General features: G+C 65.1%; 2 protein-coding genes across 4 annotated transcripts in view; one reads left to right on the forward strand and one right to left on the reverse strand.

The window, feature by feature from the left end:
- Nucleotides 1-9447, forward strand: part of INPP5A (inositol polyphosphate-5-phosphatase A) — a 180258-nt gene extending 170811 nt beyond the window's left edge. For 2 of the 3 annotated variants that reach the window (XM_082674241.1, XM_082674243.1), the window contains 4 exons: nucleotides 3161-3272; nucleotides 7018-7086; nucleotides 7909-7945; nucleotides 8083-9447. In XM_082674241.1, the coding sequence (XP_082530367.1) occupies nucleotides 3161-3272; nucleotides 7018-7086; nucleotides 7909-7945; nucleotides 8083-8192 (328 nt within the window). In that variant the 3' untranslated portion in view covers nucleotides 8193-9447. Of the gene's footprint in view, nucleotides 1-3160; nucleotides 3273-7017; nucleotides 7087-7908; nucleotides 7997-8082 lie in introns of all 3 variants that reach the window. The other variant, XM_082674242.1, reaches the window with a different exon arrangement.
- A 1977-nt stretch (nucleotides 9448-11424) lies between these two features.
- NKX6-2 (NK6 homeobox 2) lies at nucleotides 11425-12626 on the reverse strand (the record flags this gene model as incomplete). The annotated part of the gene is made up of 3 exons (XM_082673063.1): nucleotides 11425-11679; nucleotides 11958-12130; nucleotides 12221-12626. The coding sequence occupies 3 exons, from the start codon at nucleotides 12624-12626 to the stop codon at nucleotides 11425-11427; spliced, it is 834 nt and encodes a 277-aa protein (XP_082529189.1).
- Nucleotides 12627-21886: the final 9260 nt, after the last annotated feature.

Genomic DNA, 21886 nt, shown 5'->3' on the forward strand with positions numbered 1-21886 from the left:
GCTCTGACCACGGGCCCCTCCTCCCCACGGCAGTGTGAATGTTATTGCCCAGTTCAGGGGCAGCTTCCTTCCACCTCCTTTTCTTTCCCAGGAGTCTCAGGTGTTTGGAAACTGAGTTCCTGCACGGCCACTGCCTGCCGGCCTCCGGGGCTGCCAGGCACGGGTGGACGGTCTGCCGATTCGCTGGCCGCGCGGGCCCGTCTGCCCTCAGCAGGGCCATGACTTGGGAACACTCACGTTCTCCCCGAGCGAGAAGCCCAGGAGGGTCTCCCCCAGCACCCCCAATTCTCCGCCTCCCGCTTCGGTGAGAACTGGGCCTGTCCGGCCAGGTGCAGGGGCCCCCGCCCCCTCCACCCTCAGGGTCCTCCTGAGCCCGCGTCTCTCGCGCACGGCGGCCGGCCCTGAGGAGTCGGGCGGCCGACACAGTGGGCCTTTGTGCCTCCGTGGCCTGGCTGCTGGCCTCGGGCCCTGGTGACACCACCCGCCTGCCCGCTGCTCAGATGCAGGCCGAGCCTTGTCGGCAGCGCCCTGGCAAGGGGGCCGCTTGCCCACATCCTGCATCCTGCGGGAATGAGCCCGAGGGGCTGGGCGGACAGGTGGGCGATTGTTAGCTTTATCGCAGGGCCATTCGTTGTGGCGTCACTCCCCACCGTGCGGGGCCAGGCCAGCGGCTCCGTCCCACGTCCCCGCCCTGCGCAGCGTTTGCTTTCAGATAAGTCCTCGTGTGCAGCGAGCATTAATCATCGGCAGCCCCGGCAGGCAGCGCTGGGCCATCCTCGGAGTGGCCTGGGCAGGGCCCCCCTCTCGGGCCCATGCCGGCCTTGCCCGGCCTGTCTGCACCGGCACCGCCCTGCTCACTCCCGGCCTGGCTCTGGGAGTGGCTGGCCCCTTCCGGGAGTCTGTCCACAGCAAGGGCCCCCGGTCCGTGGGGTGAGGGTGCCGCCCCCAACTGCCCTGCCCGTCCTGGCCAGGGCGCCCCTCACGGCCAGCTTCTTTTGCCAGCTGAATCACACGTGGGCAGGCCCCACGGCAGCAGCAAGGTTGAGGACACAGACTGAAGGCCCGGGGGGAAGCTTGTCACGGCTCCGGGCCTCCCGGGCCCTTCCCTGTTACTCCTCACCAGGCTGACTGTCCCCGTGATGGCCCGTCAGTCAGCTCCTGGCGGTGGACGGGGGGCTGGACTTGGGCCCGGAAACCCTGTGACGATGGCTCTGCGGTGTGCGTGGGGACTGTCCGTCACTTACCTGCGTGGGCTTTTCGTGCTGTTTCTAATGCAGGACGCTTGCCCTGGGCAGGTCCCCAGGGGGCTCTGTGGGCATTGGGGCGCAGCCTCAGTGGGACCCCCGATGGCCAGGGCTCCCGAGGGCTTTCCCGTAGCAACAACATCATAGGTGCAGCTGAGGGTCACATGGTGGTTCCTGAAGCCCCCGGGACTCGATCCCACTCCCGTCTGCGCTGCGTCTCTGAGGGATGCTTTGAGCCGGCCCGTTCAGCACTCCTGGAGCAGCGTGTGTCTGCGTGGCTCCTGCCTGGCAGGGAACGTGGGCGAGGCCCGGGGTGGCCGGCTCCACCTCCCAGACCTCCTGTTGACTGCAGATGTCCCACCGGGTGAACCTGGCCTGCCCCGCCTCACGGTCAAGGACCAGTTTGGGTGGGCTCAGAGCACACAACCTTCCTAGCCCTGGCCACAGCCCTGCCGGCCACTCTCTCCCCTGACCTTGGCCTCCAGTGGAGGGGGCTGGGGGCTTGCTCTGTGCTCAGCACATCCTGCTCTGGACACTCAGGGTCGGCCCGTGCGGACCCCGATTCCTGCAGCTCCCGGGAGGATGGGGTGGGCAAGCGTCGCTCCTTCAGGACCACAGCCAAGCTAGGCTGGGACGTGCCTGGACAAGCCCGCCGTTGGTCCCCCTTTTCCCTGAAGGACGTTGTAGGGTGGTCAGCGCTCTGTGCCGTCAGCAAGGGTGATGCTGTTAGAAGCAGAGATGAGGGACGTTATGTTTGGAGCCATGATGCTGCTTTGGGTCTGCAGTGAACTAAATTCCTGCAGGGCCTGGGGCCGGAAGTCGCCGTTTCTGGCGAGAGTGTGTGGAACACTCTGGAGGATGGAGTAGGCTGAGAGCCGTTAACTCAGGTTCTGCGGACCCTGACCACGGGCCACAGAGGGAGGGAGGAGGGGCAGAGGCCCCATGCGAGCAGGTGCCCAGGACAGAGCAGCTCAGGGAGACGGTGGCATTTTTCTCCTCCAGCTGAAAGCACAGGAAAATTTAACAGAGAGTACAGTGCCATTCACAGCAAATACCATGTGGTATTTTGGAGCTGGTCTAAAAAGCACATTAGACCTTGGCAAGGAAAAAATTTAGACTGTATTGAAGGCCATAGGAGATGCACCGCGAGAAGGCAGACCCGCCATCCTCGTGGGTGTGCAGGGAGCACGGCTGAGGGTCCCCCACAGCCCGTTAGTTCATTCTGGGTAAATGCACCTGCTGTTAGTTCAGTGCAACCCAATCAAAATGCCCACAGTGGGCAGTGCAGAGCCCGGAGCCGGAGGTTCCGGTGAGTTCTGGGCCTCAGCCAGGCGGCTAGTGTCGGGGTGTCAGGGGCTCAGCTAGTGGTCACAGGCCCCACCTGCTTCTCGCCATGTCAGTCGGTCGGCTGCGGTGGCCCCATTCCCAAGGGGCCCCAGGCGTCTCCCCGCTGCCGCACCGGGCCGGTGGGTGGGAAGAAGGGCCCATGCGGCCAGGGCGGTAAGTCAGGGCCAGGCACACACTCCGCCGCAGCGAAGGTCCAAGGCCACGGCCCCGGGCACCTGGGCGCTTCCGAGGTGGACGCCTCGGTGGGACAAGGGTGTGCGTCAGTCTGGGCCCAGGCGTCCGTAGGCTTCTGGGCAGGTTTTCGTTGGGCTGTAGGCCGCATCCAGAAATAAAACCAAGTTTAATAGACGTGTCCATGTCCTTGGGGAGGGTTCATCTGAAGTGCTGGGGGGGACAGTCCTTTGACTTTATTCTGGAAACTTCCATCTGCCTGTTCTCACCCTGGACAGGCTTGGCCTTTCTGAGGTGCGTGGGGCAGAGCCCACACCACCCTCCCCCGGGCACGGAGGAGGGGCTGGAGGAGGGGCCCCGTGGCTGCTGACCGGTGCCTTCCTGTCCTGTCTCCCCAGCTACCCATACAGTGAGGACTCCAGCCAGGGCAGGCAGTACATGAACACCCGGTGCCCCGCCTGGTGTGACCGTGTCCTTATGTCCCCGTCCGCCAAGGAGCTGATTCTGAGGGTAAGTGTCAGGGCTGCGCGGGCCAGAGCCCGGGCGGGTGGGGAGCCTCGGGCCAGGGGACCTGCCCTCCTGCCGGCCCGGATGAGCCCTGACCCCGTTCTCGGGGCTGGGATGGAGCCCGACCTCCAGTGTCTTTCTGGATTCAAAATAGGCATAAACTGTCACCAGTGCTTTAGGAATCGTTTTAGTTTATTGTGTCCTCGGGGGAGTCAATGAGCTCTTGTCTTCGAAAGAGCTTGGGAGCTATGAAGTCCGTCCTTATTTTCCTAAGTTGTAAATCAGAGCCAGAGTCACACTGGGGCTTGAGAAGTTGCAGATGCACGGCCAGCGCTCGGGAGGCAGCCCCGTGAGACCGGGTGCACGGCCAGCGCTCGGGAGGCAGCCCCGTGAGACCGCGTGCACGGCCAGCGCTCGGGAGGCAGCCCCGTGAGACCGGCACGGCCAGCGCTCAGGAGGCAGCCCCGTGAGACCGGGTGCACGGCCAGCGCTCGGGAGGCAGCCCCGTGAGACCGGCACGGCCAGCGCTCAGGAGGCAGCCCCGTGCGACCGGGTGCACGGCCAGCGCTCAGGAGGCAGCCCCGTGCGACCGGGTGCACGGCCAGCGCTCGGGAGGCAGCCCCGTGAGACCGGCACGGCCAGCGCTCAGGAGGCAGCCCCGTGCGACCGGGTGCACGGCCAGCGCTCAGGAGGCAGCCCCGTGAGACCGCGTGCACGGCCAGCGCTCAGGAGGCAGCCCCGTGAGACCGCGTGCACGGCCAGCGCTCGGGAGGCAGCCCCGTGAGACCGGGTGCACGGCCAGCGCTCGGGAGGCAGCCCCGTGAGACCGGCACGGCCAGCGCTCGGGAGGCAGCCCCGTGAGACCGGCACGGCCAGCGCTCAGGAGGCAGCCCCGTGAGACCGGGTGCACGGCCAGCGCTCAGGAGGCAGCCCCGTGAGACCGGCACGGCCAGCGCTCGGGAGGCAGCCCCGTGAGACCGGGTGCACGGCCAGCGCTCGGGAGGCAGCCCCGTGAGACCGGCACGGCCAGCGCTCAGGAGGCAGCCCCGTGAGACCGGGTGCACGGCCAGCGCTCAGGAGGCAGCCCCGTGAGACCGCGTGCACGGCCAGCGCTCGGGAGGCAGCCCCGTGAGACCGCGTGCACGGCCAGCGCTCAGGAGGCAGCCCCGTGAGACCGGGTGCACGGCCAGCGCTCAGGAGGCAGCCCCGTGAGACCGCGTGCACGGCCAGCGCTCGGGAGGCAGCCCCGTGAGACCGGGTGCACGGCCAGCGCTCGGGAGGCAGCCCCGTGCGACCGCGTGCACGGCCAGCGCTCGGGAGGCAGCCCCGTGAGACCGGGTGCACGGCCAGCGCTCAGGAGGCAGCCCCGTGAGACCGGGTGCACGGCCAGCGCTCGGGAGGCAGCCCCGTGAGACCGGCACGGCCAGCGCTCAGGAGGCAGCCCCGTGAGACCGCGTGCACGGCCAGCGCTCGGGAGGCAGCCCCATGCGACCGGGTGCACGGCCAGCGCTCAGGAGGCAGCCCCGTGCGACCGGGTGCGGGGAGAGTTTGAGTTTCCTGGAGTTTCTTGATTTCCCGGGGTTTTTCAATGCCCACATTTAACACAAGAGGACTGCTCTAGAGAATCAATATCTGCATTGGTTTTGTCAACCCCGTCAGTGAAAAAATATAATAACGAGGTGCATTGATTCATCAGGGCAGCGGTCTGGCCTCTGCGTGATGTGGGCCGCCAGTTAGGAGGGGGCAGGAGGTCCCCACGGCCCAGGCCATCCCCCAACCTCAACCCAGTACGTTTTGGGCTCCAGTCACCACCCTCCACAGCCCCCGAGGCTGCTGCAAGGAGCCCTGTCTGCGCCACTGGGCCCCGGGGCCCTTTACCCAGAGACGCAGCCAGGAGGGCAGAGCCCCCTTGGCCTGCCCAGGTGCACGCCCGTCCCCCTGCTCAGCAGCCCCTGCAGCCCCCCTCCAGGAGGCCCCGCTGCTGGCCTTTCCGGGGCGGGCCGGCCCTCCACGCTCTGCCTTGAGCCAGAGCCCCCGGGTGCGTGGGGAGGGAGGCCGCTGGGCCCGGGTTGGAGGTGGGGACGCATCGGGTCTGCGGTGAGCTTGCTCTGACGGGGCCTGGGGGCAAGGGCCTGCACCCGGCTGTGACACACCCGCCCCCAGAGCACATCACAGAGGACAGGCGCTGGCTGGGCTACTCCCACAAGCAGCCCTCCCGAAGGGAGCTGCACGGGACGTTGGCCCTGACCACACAGACCCGGGCAAGCATGCCTGGTGCCAGGCTCCGGATGCAGCCCTGCCCTCTCTGCTGGGCCTGCCCTTGGGGCCCTGAGATGCCATGTGAGGACATAGCGGCTCACACCGGCAGGCGAGCTGAGCACAGGGCTGCGTCCAGAGAGGGTGCCTCAGGGGCCTCGGGGCGCAGAGAAGAGGTGAGTGTCCTCTTCCAGGGAAAAAGACATCCTGGGGTAAACCCACCAAGACAGCAGGAGTGCGTAGGATGGTGAGGGGGTTGCCCAGGGCTGCAGACGCGTCCAGCAGAAGGCGGCACTGCAGGCTGTGTTACCTGCGTTCACATCATGGCAGCTTCGGGGCCCGAGATTTGATGCTGCAGACACAGCGGGGACAGAGCTCGGCTGGGTGGCCCAGTGTGGGGAGGGCCCAGCGCCTTCCTTGTGGGGGGGAGCCCCGGCAGGCCCTCCCCTGGGGGCTGCCCGGCGGGCGGCAGGCGTTACCAGCCCCCTGGCCGTGGCACGAGCAGCTTCCGCGGTGTCATCCATCATGCCACTCTCGGTCACCTCGGCATCATGTTCGTTCTGCCTCCCGGCCCCGGAACACGGAGGTGGCGGGCGTGCTGATGAACGCGCAGCGAGGTGTGCGGCGCCCGCTAATTTGTTTATCTGTCTCACGATTATGCACTTGGAGATCACAGTTTTATGCTGCCTTTGTAAATTACCACGCTGCGCTTGAGCGTTTCCCCACTCCGGGGAGGTGCCGTGATGGCGAAGGATGCGCAGAGGGGCCTGTCTTTGTGCCTTCTGGCAGCGACCATGCTGGGAAGTAAATCTGACCTTAAGCTTCCCGCTGCATTAAAGATGATTCAGTTATAGTCTCAGTCGCTTCAGCCGAGGGTGTGAAATCCTGGCCCAGCTGGAGCCACAGCCGACCGACTGCGGGAACACACCCTTGGCCGCACACCTGGAGTTGAGGTGCCTGTAGGCCGGCAGAGGAGGGAGGGCACCCTGTGCACACAGCCCTGCGTCACTGGGCGCAGACCGCTGGGTGCGGCAGCGTGGCGTTCGGGGAGTCTGTTCTCGTTTGAACAGGGAGTTCTGGGTCACAAACAAATGGCAACAGGACAAACAGGAACCGGTGGGCTTCCTCAGTGCCGGGGGCACGGCTGGAAAGAAAGCTCACAGCTGCCCCGACTGCGGCGAGCATGGTCCAGGGCCCGGCCCAGAGGCAGAGGGGAGCTCGGGCTCCACACCAGCGGCCCGTGTCGCCACCTCCCAAGGCCGGAGCCCTCCCACCTGGGACAGCCGGGTGCCGAGGTGCTGCCCGGACTGCCCGGACCTCCCTCCTAGGGTCCAGAGGCACACTGGCGGCTCTGAGCCGGCCGGAGCCCCACGGAGACGTGGGCGGGGTGGCCACGGGCGGAGCATCGCTGGGCTGCCTCCCGCTCGCTGCTCTCCCAGGAAACCCCACCATTTCCGCCCCCCATGCCTCTCCCTCTGTTTGCTTTTCCCAGTCGGAGAGCGAGGAGAAGGTTGTCACCTACGACCACATCGGGCCCAGTGTCTGCATGGGAGACCACAAGGTGACAGAGCCGTGCCGCGGTCTGGGGGCTGGGCCCGAGGGGCGGGCCGTGGGGGGCTTTCCAGGCTGGGGGCCGTTTCTGCTTCTACTGCCCCTCTTCTCCGCCTCCTTCGTCTGCTTCACAGAGGAGGCCAAGTTGGTCTGTTTTTATTTAACTTTAATAAAATACCAGAAGGGAGGCAGGTAGGGGCTAGACAGGCAGGTAGATGAGAAGGCAGAAGTGACTGGCCACAGGAGGATAAAGTACGCAGTGTTACTGTTTGTAGAAGGAGGCTGTGTCACGCTGGCCGGTCCTGGGGGCCGTTTCCTGCACTCAAGTACCTTCCTGGCTCCTGATGGCGACCGCCCACCGCCCACCGCCAGTGCGGGCGGGACACGGGCGCGCCACCGACCCAGTGCCTCGGGGGCAACACTGAGTATTTGTTCCGGGACTAACTTTGTACGTGTGACTGGCCCGGGCCCCTCTGAGGGGCGTGTGGTGACGGGTCGTGTGTCACCATCAGCCACGTGAGAGACGTTCACCGTTTCCCATTTTCAGGGCCTCTGGGCGGGTCGCCCACACTGCCCAGTGGGCCGGATCCCAGGACGGGCTCTGTCCTTCCCCGTGTTCTTTGGGCCTGAAGTCAGCTCTCACGTTGTCTTTATCTGGAAACAACACCGTCTTTAGAGAACGCGAAGGCCCTTTGCCTCTAGCCTCTGGTCGCCCAGTCCCACCAGCTCCTCGGGAACTGGGGCCCGGCGCTGGGCCTGCGGGCCGCGGCCGGGAAGCCCGGGAGCGGGGTCTGGGCGCCCGGTTCTGACAGCCTCTCTTCTCCCGCTGCAGCCCGTGTTCCTGGCCTTCCGCATGGCGCCCGGGGCAGGTAAACCTCACGCACGTGTGCACAAGTGTTGTGTGGTGCAGTGAACTGGTGGTAAATATGCCTCCTCCCTCGAGTTCACCTTTCTGAGCTTTTTGTGGTGTGTCTGTCCCCTTAACAAATGGCTGATTCCACGGCAGGGAAGCGATGCCAGCGCCACGAGGGGACCCCCGGCGAGACCTCCCTGCAGCACGAGGAGCCACGTGCTCCGACAGCTGCATCGACAGACCCGCCTGAGCGCCACTGCTAGACGGCCGGCCCCACACGTCGCTTCAGCCCGGACGGCGCTCCGGACAAGCCTCACATACCTCACTGTCGTGTCTGCTCGTGTGACATCAAGTAGAAACATTGGGATTTTTTAAATAAGTCACAGTCCTGTTGCCAAAACTCTAATAGACAGCAAAGAGATTCTGCATTTTAGACTTCACGGTTTTCGATTTTTAATCATTGTCAGCGTGGAGGAGCTTCTCCGGCGTAGAAACCCCACAGGGCTCGGAGTCCCCTCCGTGGCGGGGCGGCCGGGGCTCTGCCGGCCAGCGGCGTGGCCTCGCTCTCACTTCTGGGGGCCCCTGTTCCCTGTTAGTCACATGGTTTCTGAATCACACTGCGGCTGCTTTCCATTTTTATATATATAAATATATATAAATATATACTTTTTAAAAATAATTTATAAACCTTACCAAAACTTACGCTAAATATACTTTCCAGTATGAACGCTTGAGTGTCATATCAGCAGGTAGAATTGGCGTCTAGGGGTTTGGTTACATGCACGTCAACACACAAAGCTATAAAACAAGTACTACGACCCAGCAGAGACGTCAGGGGTCAGACCGACCACAGCACGTCCATACGAGCAGCTGGAGACTCCTAGGCCTTTTTCTGTCTCATATTAAGAACTGAATGTGACGTTTATAGCTCGCTCGGGTGTACCTTTTAAGAATTTTGTAAACCGTTTTGTCTTTTTGTTACCGTTCTATGGTGCCAAGTATTCTACATAAAACAATAATATCATGGGAGAAATAAAAATAGCTAGTCTGCTTCCGATAGAAACTGCTTGTAACGTGGCCTGTGTATAAAAACATCCAGAGAAACAAGCTGTACGCGTCCTTGGACGCTGAACCTCTAACGACCTGTCGTAACCCTGCTGCACGTACTTGCTCCTGGCACCCGGCGGAGCCGTGAGAGGTGGTCCCAGGGCCCATGGATGAAACACAAACGAATGTTTTATTAACTTGCTTTAACACTACAGAACTCCTGGGCTGGGTGAAGGCGCTGGGTAGAAGCTTGCTTTAGATAAATCACAACCGTTGCAAGTGAGCTGGCGTCCACGTGCCGAACCTGTGTCCTTGACCGTACCGTCGGCGTCTGTGTCGAGCTGTGGTCGCCCTGCTTTGGCCGACTCACGGCGATTCTGTGCAGCGGGGTTTCAGCTGTTGGTCACTCAGGAGGCCTTTGGAAATGACCGCTCCGGTCCCTAAGCAATAAAATCGATCGTGGTGAAAATATCCCGTCTGCTTTGCGTGTCCTCCTCCCGTGCTCCGGCCCGTTGGAGCCTGCGGTGCAGGCTACGCTCGTGGCTCTCGGCGGTCCTGGACTCCACCGTCGGATACTGTTGCCGAGCTGAGCCTGGCGTGAGCGCAGAGAGATCACTTCCGGATTTTACTGCAGAGGTTACTGCTGGGACTTACCCCTCAGCGTTGTTTAAATGCGATTACATAAATGTGTGGCTTTCCTCAAACTTTAAAACTGGAAACTCCTTTGCTCTTGAGCTGAAAGAAGAGTTCACTCACGTAAATTTTGAAAAAAAATTAATGCTCCCTTAGAAAACCAGCCAGTGAAAAACGTCTGTGTTTTAAATTGATGCAGCCATGTAGCAAAAAACACCCAAAAAACAAAGCTTCAGCCTTTTACATTTCTCTTTAACATTTTCAGTAATGCCTTCCAAGAAGAATCTTTCTTACCGTAATACAACCCTTTATATTCAGTTTTTAAAATTAACACAACAGTTATGCAGCCACGTGGAGCGTCCAGAGTCTGCACGGATGGGGTGGTCTTCTGTGAACCAGAGCAGACGCTGTTAGCTGGAATCCTGGCCCTTGGATTCCGGGGTGAGGGACAGGCCAGAGAGAGGGCTTCCGGGACCTCCGCGGGGCTGGGGGGCTGGGTCGGTCTGGCCGATCCAGGGAGGTGCCCCGGGTGGAGGCCGGAGCTGCCCAGGAGGAGGACAAGGTCCAAGCACTGGCCAGACGTGCTTCCCCCGCATCCCAGGGTCAAACGGGCAAAGAAAACTCCAGGGCCCCTGAGAAAACTGACGCCGGGGCAGCAAAATTATCTTGGATTTCTCTTTGTAGTCCCGGTTTGAATTAAACCCCGCTTTCTACCGATGAAAACAATCTATTAAACCGCAGGAGAAGTGCTACGGTGCTGATGAATTTAAAACCTGATTTACTTCAAATTATGTAGCTACTAAGGCTGGGCACGTTCCAACCTACATAATCATGGCAAAGCACGTCAGCAGGACAGCAGGAGCTAGGGCCCAGCGGCGCCCCTCACCTCCCCCCCGCACCCACCAAAGGGGAAAGGCGCCACTCCGGGTGGGGCAGGAGCGGGGGTTCACCTGCCCTTTCCGGCAACCCCAAATGTGTCTAAATCCGCCCACACCTCATCCACCTAAGCCTCCAGAGCCCTGGGGAGGGCGCCCCGGGCTGGCGCCGGTGCAGTTGCGGGGAGGGACGGGACAAGGGGTCCTACCTGCTGCCCCGCGCGAGATACAGCTGCCTGCGCCGGAGGAGCCGCCGCCGCCGAGCGCCCAGCGCCCCGCTCCATCCCCTCGCCGTCGGCTCCGCTCCCGCTCGCTGAGTCCTGGCTCTTCCCGGCCCTCGGCCCCGGGCGGCCCCTTCCCTTGGCCGGCAGCCCGAGGGTTCTCGGGCGGGGCCGCCTTCCCCGCGCCGGGCCTCGCGGTGCCCTCGGTCCTGCGAGCTGCTGCCGCCCGGGCAACCCGGGGCGCGAGGCGACCGGGACTCCATCGCACCCCGATTCTGAGCCGGACCTGCGCCAGACCCAGGCGCCCCTTCGGCCGAAGGCGCGGACCCCGCGGCATTGAAGACTGGACAAGGGGACCCGGGACAGAGGGCCCGGCAGAGGCAGAGGGCCGCGCCACCGCGCCTCGCCCGCGGTTTTCGATAAGGAAGAAACACGCGGTGCAGCCTCGGGAGCCACGGCTCCGACGGGGAACGTGTTAAATAATTTATTGATTATACAAAGTGATTCCTCTCAGGACGCGCGGCAGCGGCGGTCCCGATCCCGCGCCCACGCCGAGGACAGGGACGCGGGCGCTCTGGGGTCCCCGCACGCCGAGCCCGAGCCAGGCCGCTTTATAACTTATTCCGTAAAAATATATATACACACTCCGGCGCGGGCGGCTGGCGAGGGGCGCCGGCCCGCGTCCCGTACCCTGGTTGTCCGGCCTTGCCGCCGCGTCCTCACGAGGCGTCCCCCGCGCCGCCGCCGCACGGGCTGACCAGCGCCAAGTTCGAGGGTTTGTGCTTCTTGAGCAGCCGCGTGATCTTCTCATCGTCCGAGTTGGGGTCCAGGGGCCGGTTGTACTCGTCGTCGTCCTCCGCGTCCGAGCCGCCCACCTTCAGCTTCTCGGCGTCCGAGTCCTGCTTCTTCTTAGCCGACGCCATCTCCGCGGCGTGCCGCTTGCGCCACTTTGTCCGCCGGTTCTGGAACCACACCTGGGGTGGAGGATGCCCATCAGGCGGCGCCTCCCGAAGCACCCGGCCCGCGGCAGCTTGGCCCCTCGGCGGCCCGGCCGGAGACGCCGCCGGCCGCGCGGACGCAGAGGGACGCCCGAGGCCACCCCTCTGCCCGGGCCGGGCCGCAGGGCTGGGCGCCCCCGGGACCGAGGCCAAGGCCGACGGCCGCTCGCAGACCGTTCGCAGGACGCGGGGGAGCGGGTGGGCCTCGGCGCAGCGGGACCCGCGGGGGGCCGCCCAGGCCGCAGACGCCTCACCTTGACTTGGCTCTCGGTCATACCCAGGGAGTAGGCGAGGCGCGCGCGCTCCGGCCCCGCCAGGTACTTGGTCTGCTCGAAAGTCTTCTCCAGCGCGAAGATCTGCTGGCCCGAGAAGGTCGGCCGCGAGTGCTTCTTCTTGCCGTCCTTGTCCAGGACCCCGCTGGCCTGGGCTGCAAAGGAGGGCGGGTGAGCGCGGCCGGCGGCCCCGCGCCCCCGGCCGCCGCGCCGCCCCACGCCGAATCCGCGGGTGGGCCACTTACCCGGGCCGGCCAGGCGCGGGTCCCTCCAGGGCGAGCCCTGCACCACGCCAGGCCAGAAGATTGGCGGGCGCCCGGGCAACTCGGCCAGAGGCTTGGGGTAGCCGCGCGCCACGGCGGCCGCGGGCCCGAAGTAGACGCCGGCCGACGAGGCGAGCCCACTGAGACGGGGCAGGCCGCCCAGGAGGCCGCCGCCCGCCGCGCCCACGGGCCGCCCCAGGATGTCGCTGATGCCGTGCGGGGTGCCGAGCGGCAGCTGCGCGCCGAGGCCGCCCAGCGCGGGCGCCTTGAAGCCGGCCGGGCCCTGCAGCGCGTACGGGAACAGCGACGTCTTCATCTCGGCCATGTTGTGTAGCGCGGCCAGCGGCGCACTGCTCAGCACGAACGCGCCCGGGCGGTTAGCGTCCATGGGCGCCGCCGCCGCCGGCCCGGGCGCCCATCCGGGCCCCGCCGCCGCCGCCCGCGCCCGCCGGCCCGGGAAGTTTGCGCGCGACCCCGGCGGGCGCCGGCTGCAGCGGGGGCTCGGGGTGCGGGCGCCGACGGCGCGGATGGCGGGCGCGAGGGAGGGCGGCGGCTGCGGCGCGGGGTGGGCGGCGGCGGGGGTACTCCGCGCTGCGGCGGTGGCGGCTCCGGGGCCGGTCGGAGCGGCGCCGCGCCGCGCGGGCTGGACGCGCTGATAACCGCGGGGCCCCCAGGCGGCGCGCGTGCTGATTGGCTGCCGGCGACCGCGGCCCGGCCATTGGCCAGCGCCCCCGCCGTCTGCGCGCGCCCCCGCTGGCCGCGCACTCCGTGAAGGGCCCATTAGCCCGGCAGGTGCCTCCCGGGCTGTAAATTTGCCCCCTGATTTATCTCCCCGGGGACGAAATAAATCCCGTTGGATGGGAGTTTAGTTAGGCAAAGGTTTTAGTGGGAAATCAGGAAAAAATACGAGAACATATTTTATCACCGAAAGAATGCAGATTTGAGGATCCACTTGGCACACTCCGTGCGCCCCATTCGGTGAAGAGGCACAGGCGGGAGGGCGCGGGGATTCAGCAGGCACCTTCGGGGTCACAGTCCGCGCCCCGCCTTGCGGCTTCCCGGCCGCCCCGGTCTCAGGTTTGAGGGAGGAACGAAAACATTTCCGGGAACATTCTCCTCTGGGATGCAGAAGGGCGGAAGACGCGGGACGTCAGAGTCCACGGGCCGAATGCTAGACTTGGCCCGCGAGAATCTGCTCTAGTTTCACCAACCAATGGCTGGCGCCGTGGCGAGGCCTGTCCCGGGGCCACACGCGAGGCTACCGAGTTGCGCGCGCTGCCGGAGGGGCGGTTCCCGGTCCCCTCCCTGCCCGCGGGACTGTACAGTGTCGGGTCAGGGCGCGGGGACCGCCCGGGCCTCCCGGTCAGTCGTTTCCCGGCCGCGAAGTCGCAGCTTGTTCCCAGGGGGCAACCCGAGTCCGGAGCTTGGACCTGGGCGCCCCGACCTAGGGCACAGCCGTTCCCTTGTGAAGCGCCGCCCGAGCCGGCGGTCGGGGACCCTGGCAGGCTCAGAGTCCGGGTGCCAAGGCGTGCGGGGCCACGCTCAGGGCCTTAACGTGGGCGTGCGCCCGAAGTGCAGCCAGCGGGCAGAAGCGTGGCCTTTTGACGGGCACGCAGGGCCCATGGTGTCCTCCTCTGGGTGGGAAAGCCTCCCACCCCGTGGAATTGCTGTGCGGGTTCAAATAAGATCGCAGTGGACAGCGGGCGCCGGCAGAGAGCCAGTGCTGAGTACAGTTCTGGACGTCGCCTCCTTGGTTCTCTTGGCTGGTGTCACAGCAATTACTAAGTGGCGTCTATTATTATTATTCGCTGCCTGCTGGGAACGTGACGGGAACGTGTGCGAACCGACGGCTGCAGTTTCGTGGCTGGGCGGCGGTGTGCGCCAGGCCGGCCTCTCTCGGGCCTGGTGTGGTCGGTTAGCAACGACGTTCCCGTTTCACCCCGGCCGCCAGGGTTTCTGTGGCGCGGACGAAGGCGACCCTCTCGGCTCTGTGCAGGGACCCAGCGTCCGCTGGCACTGAGACCTTTGGGGGGATCCATTTTCGTTTTGTGCAGTTAGCTTTCGGGTCTTGGCGCTGCGAGTCCTTACGCCAGATCGCCGCTCAGAAAGCCATTGGCCGCCGGGGCTGGGCGGACGTTCGGTGGCCGCCCCTGCCCACGTGTGCGCGCACCGTGCTGTCCCGGGCGGCGCGCCGTGGCGCGTGTTGGCCCCGGCTTCAGGCGCGGTGCAGTCCGCGCGCATGGGAATTTCTCTCTTCCCGCCTCCTCGGTCGGGGCCGCACTCGCGGGATCCGGGTGTGGCTGCCCCGCAGGCGATCGGCACCTGCGGAGCCAGGCCCGGGATACCTAACGAGCGCTCACCTCTCGCATTCCCGCGCTACCTACGGGCGGCCAGGCCCCGAGACCCGCCCCGGGCCTCACTTGAGCCCCACCGCCTCGGGCACAGCGTAGGTGCTCCCCGAGAGCCCAGCCGCAGGGAGGATCCTTCCCAGCAGGGTTTGGGGCCCTCTGGGCTCCTCGGAGGCGGCTAACGGGGTGGCCAAGGTTCGGGCTCTGAGGGCGTGGCAGTTACTGGCTTGGGGGCGGGGCCAGAGGAGGCGGGGCGGGGCCAAGCCAGAGGGGTGGGGCCGGGTCCCTACTCCCGGCACCGAGGAGCCGACTCTGGGCAGCTGTGGCCCGACAGTTCTCTGGGGCGGGCCGGGAGTGGCGCGCCCGGACGGGGCGACAGGGCGCACTATCCTCCCTGCGACTCTGGCTCGGTGGCTGGAGGAACACCGCAGCTCTGGGTGCCGCGCTGTGGCTCCTCGAGCACCCGGGCTGGGGCCTCCGCAGCCCTTTTGACCGCTGAGGAAACAGACACCCCGAGTCGCTGCCCTGAGTCCCGGGTCTGTCTACGCCGCCGGGCCCTCCCTGGACTGCGGCCGGAATGCTTGGGGTCGCGAGTGGGGCTGCTTCTCTCCTGGCCGCAGAGTGCTCGGCTCTCCAGGGAGCCAGTGGCCCTGGGTGCCGGATGGGGGGCCGGAGTGCGGTTTGGAAGGCCCAGAGAGCATTGGGGGCGCCCGGGGTGCGGGGTGAGGGCGGCCTCTTCTCCATGCTCTCTGGCGGTGGGTGTCTCGGTGCCCTCCCCATGCGTCCTGTCCTGCCCGGCGCGCGGGGGTTCCCAAGCCCCGGACGCAGCCCCCCAACCCCCCAGGACGCCACGGCACGGGACACCCTCCCCCAGTACCCCAGTCCCGGGTGTGTAGGTTTGATAACTTGCCCAACTTGCCTGCCCGCCGTCTCTGCGCGCTCCGAGGCTGCGCCCCTCCACCTTCTACGCGGCTCCCACGCCACGCCCTCCTCCTGCGCTCCCGGGAGCCGCCCCCTGGGTAGGATCAAGGGAAACGCCCCTCCTCCGGGGAAAGTGCCGTGGCCGCCGGCGGGGAAGGAGCGCCTCTCGGCCTCCGCCGCTCGTGCTGGTTGCCGCCGGGGTGGAGAGGTTCGCGAATGCCACCTCCTGGTGCTGAAGGAAAAGTCCTGCCTGGGAAGGCGGCGGGCACTTCGGCGCTCACACTTAGACGCTGTGGGAACACGCAGAGCGCGCGTTTGACAGAGACCTTTACTTAGTCAACGCTGATTTATTGGGCACCTACTAGGTGCCAGGCGTGCTCTGGGAGAGCCACGTGAAGGCAGCGAACTCCACCTCTGCACCCTGCTCTGCCCCCAGGGGAGGAGTGGGTAATAAACAATAAACCAAAAAACTTCCGGAAGTCCCTGCAGGAGGGGAACAGGACCGATGATCGCTGGGAAGGGGGAGGTCAGGGAAGGTGGTCCTCCTGGAGGGCCAGCCAGGGCCAACAGGTGTCCAAGCCCAGGGTGGGTCAGAGCCCGGCCGGCAAGGGGGGGGAGGGAGGGGGGGCGGAGAGGGAGGTGGGTAAGGGCGCTTGCACCTAGAAGGAGCTTGGATTCTATCTCCAACCACACAGATACCCCTGGAGTTGGCAAAAAACCTTGTCAAAGGAAAGATTTGTCATTTTGCGGGGCTGGTAAGTCGTGGAGCTCCCTGCTCGGTGGCTGCTCGGTGGCTTCCTGCAAAGGGCAAAGGGCCCTGGCTTTGTCCTCCCATGTGTGAGCAGTTCTCAGCCTCTGGGAGCTTGAGGAGGTGACCACACCTGGGGGCGGATTCAGGGGGCTGCTGACCCAGGGTTGGTAGGTCAAGAGAACCAAGTGCCGCCCGCAGCTCTGGGATGAAGGGGCAGAGGCGCGGCCACCTGGGCCCTGGAGCTGCAGGAACTCCCAGGTTCTGGAGATGCTGAAGGAGCCCTGCTGGCGCAAATCCCACCCGCTCCCAGCAAACGCCCGGGCCGCAGGGAAAGACCAGACCCCTGCCCATCCCGCTGGGCGCCCTCCACTGGCTGGCCCCCGGAAAGGCGGCTGGCTGACACCCGTCACTGCGCAGGGGCGCGAGTGGAGGCTGCCCTGCTCACTCCCAGTGCCACCAGGGCAGTGACTCTCGCTGTCTGAAGGCAGCGAGAGCACTGAGTCCTGAGGGTGTGCGGGGCCTGGGGTGAGGGGCACGGGTGGCTGGTAGGGGAGACCCAGCTGGTCACCGGGCCCCGCCTCACCCCTCTCCCACCTGCATTAGGGCCCAGTGCCGCGCACCACGCTGCAACTCGGTCTAATCCCCACGTAGTGACCCGTGTGCCTCGGACTGAGGCCCCCTGTGGCCTTGCAACCCTCTGACCCCCACACTGGTCCGTTTGCTGCCGCCCTGCCTTCCGCCGGCCCCCGGACCACTGTCCCCCGTCTTCCTGTGGCTCACTTCCTGCTCCCTCGGCTCTGGGCTGGACCCTCACCCCCAGCCTCCGCCAGGCTGGCCTGCCCGTCTGCACGGCAGCACCTTCCAGAGAGGCAGCACCTGGGTGCAGGGCCCCCGTGCTCCGGCCACCTGGAGGGCTGAGGAAGTGCTGCCGAGCCAGGGAGCGAACGTGCCCCCAGGCCCGGGCTTCGGAGGGTTTCCCGGAGCCCGTGCTGCCCAAGGGAGATGGCGCCGCTGAGAGGCTCCAGACACCCTGAGCCGAAGGGCACCATGGGCACGTGGGCCCCGGAGGGACGCCCGTGGGAAGATCCCGGCAAGACCCTGGGAGGCGGGGACTGTTGGTGGGTGGGAGGGGCCTGGGAGCCGGCAGGCCGAGGAGCCCCAGCTGCCCCCCTCCCCGATCTCTGGGGGCCTCCTATCCCTCCCCCATCCTCTGTGATGCTCTGGCTTCACTGGACTTGAAGCTCCTCCCCCAGCCTGGGCCGGGTGGGCGTCTCCCACCTTGCAGAGCCCCTCCCCACACCCCCAGCTCCTTCACTTCTTTAAAGGTTATGTATTTTGATAAATGTAATAGCCCTAGAGGAGTGTACAGAGCTATACTACGCGTTCTTGTCACAAACCCGAGTCTCTTTTACCACTTAGCTGTGCTGGCCTTACCTTTCTCCTCCTGAAGGAAGAGCCCGTCCGCCAGGTTGAGATCTGACATAGAGGCTGGGCGTCCACCAACACGCTGGTCTCCCAGGACCTGTGGCTGTGCAAGCCACCGGTACTGGGCGACTCGGCCTCACGACTCTCTTTGGGGCACGTGGCCACAGGCCTCTCGTGGCTGCTGGGAGGTACCCACACATATGAACGAACCCCTCTGTTGATTTAGGTCCAGTTATTTTCATTCTCTTCTCAGGCAGCCTCTTAAGAGGGTGGCACACTCCACCCTCCCTGGCCAGTGCTTCTGGGCTCAGCGGGGCTGCCCTGTCTGATGGGCAGCCTCGGGGTTCAGGCGCCTGGCCTCTGCACCGGGGGCGGCACTGGCCATACTCCCACGGCTGCCGGAGTCCCGCGTGCCTGGTCCTCCTTCCTCCTCCTTCTTCTCCTTCCAGGGTCCCTCCCCCAGGTCTGCTACCCTCCACTCATCTCGCATTCGCCACATGAATGTCCAACAGGCATCAAGGCTGTGCTGCCTCTTCCCTTCCAGGTGTCCTGCAGGGTCCCTGGTGCAGGACAGGCTCCAACCCACCAGGGGCCCAGGCTGCTAAGAGCTTGAGTGAAGGAATGGCTGGATGAATAACTCCCTGGCAGAGAGGATTTGGGGCTGAAGAGGGAAACGTCCGTGTGGGTCTGGTCCAGGCCAAAGGCGCGGGCGGACCCGCCCCCCAGGCCCGCCTGGCCCCGCCCCCAGGCCCGCCTGGCCCCAGCTCTCGGGCACCTTTCCTGGGGTCGCCGTTTTGCTCTGCTTTCCTGCTTCTGGGTGGCGCCTGGCTCTGGGTTGGAGAGTGTGGCCACCATCCCCTCAGCCACATCCAAGCTGGGCCTGGCGAGGGCTCTGGCCCCCTCTCCACACCCGGGAGCGGGGCCACCACTCCTTCCGGCTGCGGAGGGCCGGGCTGGGGCGTGCGCCCCCAGATGTTCTCACCCGAGCTGGAAAGCGTCCCCCAGCCCATGGCTGTGGAAACGGGAGCCAGGCGAGGGGCCCCGGGAGGAGGTGGCCTCTGCCCTGACGGCAGGTGGCAGGCACCTGGCGCCTCGGAAGCACTCTTCTGGGGTCCCAAGACTCTTGTCTCCCTCAGGAAAGGACAAAAAGCGGCAGCTGTGCATCCGCCCCCGAGCTCAGCCCTGGGGCCTCGCGGCACCAGATGCGCTGTCGTGGGTAATGAGCTCTCTCCCGAGGCTGCTCTCCCGGGGGTCTGACCGCGTGCCAAACGCGCTAATTGGACGCCAAGTACACGATCTGTGTTAGGGCGTCTGCTCCAGCGCCTGTGCTGTGCTCCCAGGATGGGCTCGGACAGCACTGGCCAAGGAGACGCTTCCGGAAGGGCTCCTGGCTACACTCCAGGCCGCTCCGGCCCCAGGGTGGGGCTTCCTGGTGGGTGAGGGATCCAGCTGTGCCGTGGCCAGTGCCCTCCCATCACCCCCCCCACCCCGCCGTGCGGGGCCTGGGCTTGGGCCTCAACGTCTTTGTCCTCGTACCCCCAGGTCTTTATTAAGTGCCTTTCATGGCGGAGAGGGGCAGACGGCAGGCAGATTAATAACCGAGCCTGACAGACGCAGGGCAGCATTGCTGACACGGCGACCCCTGCACTGCTGCTGAGGGCGCTTGCGGCTACCTGGCGGAGGGGCAGCTTCCCTGGAGACCCGCCCAGGAAGTGGGGTTCAATCTTCAGGGGAGGAGCTGCCTATGATGGGAACCAATTTGCACTTTTAAAGGGCCACTGGGTGGCAGATGGAGGGCTGGACCCGGCGGGGTTTCAGGTAAGAGTGATGGGGTCCCCTCCCCGTTCCCGGGGAGGGGCCGGCACACAGGGGGCCTTGGTCTAAGGAAAGCCTTACAGCCGGTGCACAGGTCAGGGCTACTGTTTGCCCTGACTGGGCAGCCTGTCCTGTAGGCTCCTGTACACGAGGAACAGCCAGGCTGTGAATAACGCCCCTGACTTTGAGGCAGAGAACACCCCACACCCCTGGCAACACACGAGGGGCTCCGGCTCCCAGCCCAGGCTGCCCGCGGCCCGGACAGTGCATCCGGCAGGGCTGGGGAGGGGAGTGAACTGGGCCCGGGAGCTGGTCCGGCACATGACCCCCAAAGGCTCAGAGGCTGTGTGCGGCTGCCCGGCCACTAAACCCCTCTGCCACGGGGGTAGGGGGTGCGGGCACCCCCAGGCGCTGGTGGCCTGTGGCATCAGTATGTGGCTTGGTCTGCAGGGGCCCAGTGAGCTGCCTCTTCCTACAAAGGGCCCAGGAGAGGTTGTTCAGCTAAGGAAGTTAATCCACCCTGCCCGGCCCAGGGGACTGGCTCTGCTTCTCCTGGGAAGACCCCACTCTCTCTCCTGATGACCAGCTGATGACCAGCTTGGCCATGGGATCGCTGTGGCCGGGGAAAGGTGGGCAGGACAGACGCCAGCCCAAGTGGAATCTTAGGATCCCTCGTGTCCACCAGTTTCCTCGCTCTTTGTCTCAGCATGAGAATGGCGTGTCCCAGACCTGCCCCAGGTGGGAAGAGCGAGATCTGGTGGTGCGGGTGTTTCTTATACAGCGTTACTGAGCAGAAGCTGGCTAATATATGAGCAGAGGGTAACAAGACCCCCAAGTGAGGAGGACAATTTATGCTTTGAAGTCTCTAGTTGGGACAAGCGTTTATTTGGGTGACACTGGAGGGATCCTCGTGGTTTCCTCACTGTCACTTTACCTGGTTTATGGGGCAGACAAGGAGTGTGTCCCAGTGCCCGTCTCCAGGTCGTGCACGGAGACTTGAGGGGCAGAGACTGAATGCAAGCCCCTGCCCTCCAGTGGCAGGGACAAGCTGGCGGGAAAGGCCTCTGGGCACTTACTCAGGGTCCTGGGACAAGGAGGGGCCTAGGGACTCCCAGAGGCTCCCTGAGGAAGGGACGGAGAGCTGAGCCTCCGGGAGGGTAGGAATTGAGGCTGGTTTCTCCTGCTCTCAAGGGAAGACTTACAAACCCAGGAGAGAGGCCCGCACGGGCAGGCCGGACCCCAGCCACCACACGGCTGTCCTCACAGGTCTCTGGGAGCCCACGTGGCGGCCTCACCTGACACCCTGGGATTTCCACCCCTGGAAAGACCCCAGGAAGCCCCCAAGGGAGCAGTAGGCAGGGGCTGGAAACATCCAGCTGCCTAAAGAGACGGAGGCCAGGGCAGAGGGCAGATGTCACCGAAGGGGACTTGGGCCAGACCACGGAGGCCAAGCCCTGCATCCCTGCCCGGCCCAAAGGCAGAAGGCAGGCGGCTGCCGGGTCCCCGACTCAGTCTGTGTGCGGTGTCCCTGCGGCTCCCCCTAGAGGCACAAATGTGAGCATGGATATTCCCCAAGGCCCCGTCCCTCCCCAAGGCCCCCGTCCCTCCCCAAGGCCCCGCCCTCCCCAAGGCCCCGTCCCTCCCCAAGGCCCCACCCCAGAGGGTCGCCAAGATTTCCCCTGCAGCCCCTGCCCTGCCACCCGAGGGCCAAGGGAGAGCCTCCACCCAGCCTGGGCCTGGACATTCAGGGGCCTCTGGGCACACGGGGTGGGGGGTCTTGGGCACATAGAGGGGAGTCCCGGGCACACAGGGGTGCGGACTGGGACTCCATGTGCTTTGTGGGCTCCAGCCATGGTGCAGACCGACTGACTGCAGAGTTTGGATTGTGGTTCCACCAGCGGGAGCCCTTGCTGGCCCCAGGCCGGGGCCGCATTCTTGACATCTCTGGAGAGATGACCGCTGTCAGAGATTTGGGTGGAGAGAAATTGCATTTTCAAACAAAACTTTTTTTCTGGTTATGGTGACAGACACCAGGTGTGAAACATCGAACACAATGAAGAAAGTAACTGTCTGCCGCGTCTCAGCCCTCAGCCCCAGGTGGCGGTGTGGCCAGCGTCCTTTCCACCTCTGTCCACTCACCCTCCTTCACTCGTTCATACGACTGCTGAGTGAGCACCTGCTGGGGGGAAGACACTGCCCCAGGCCCCGGGGACAGCGACCCCCAAGGACAGAACGCACAAAAGACCCCGCATGTGGGAGGTCTCACTCTCTATAAGATCCGCCCCCCACAGAACTAACACACACGCTCACACACACACACTCCTGTCTGTGCGCCTTTTCCCATGGGGCCTGTGTCACGGCATCTTCATAGAACCGCTGTTCAGGGCC

Source organism: Grampus griseus (genome assembly GCF_964374135.1).
Source record: "Grampus griseus genome assembly, chromosome: 16".
NCBI lineage: Eukaryota > Metazoa > Chordata > Mammalia > Artiodactyla > Delphinidae > Grampus > Grampus griseus.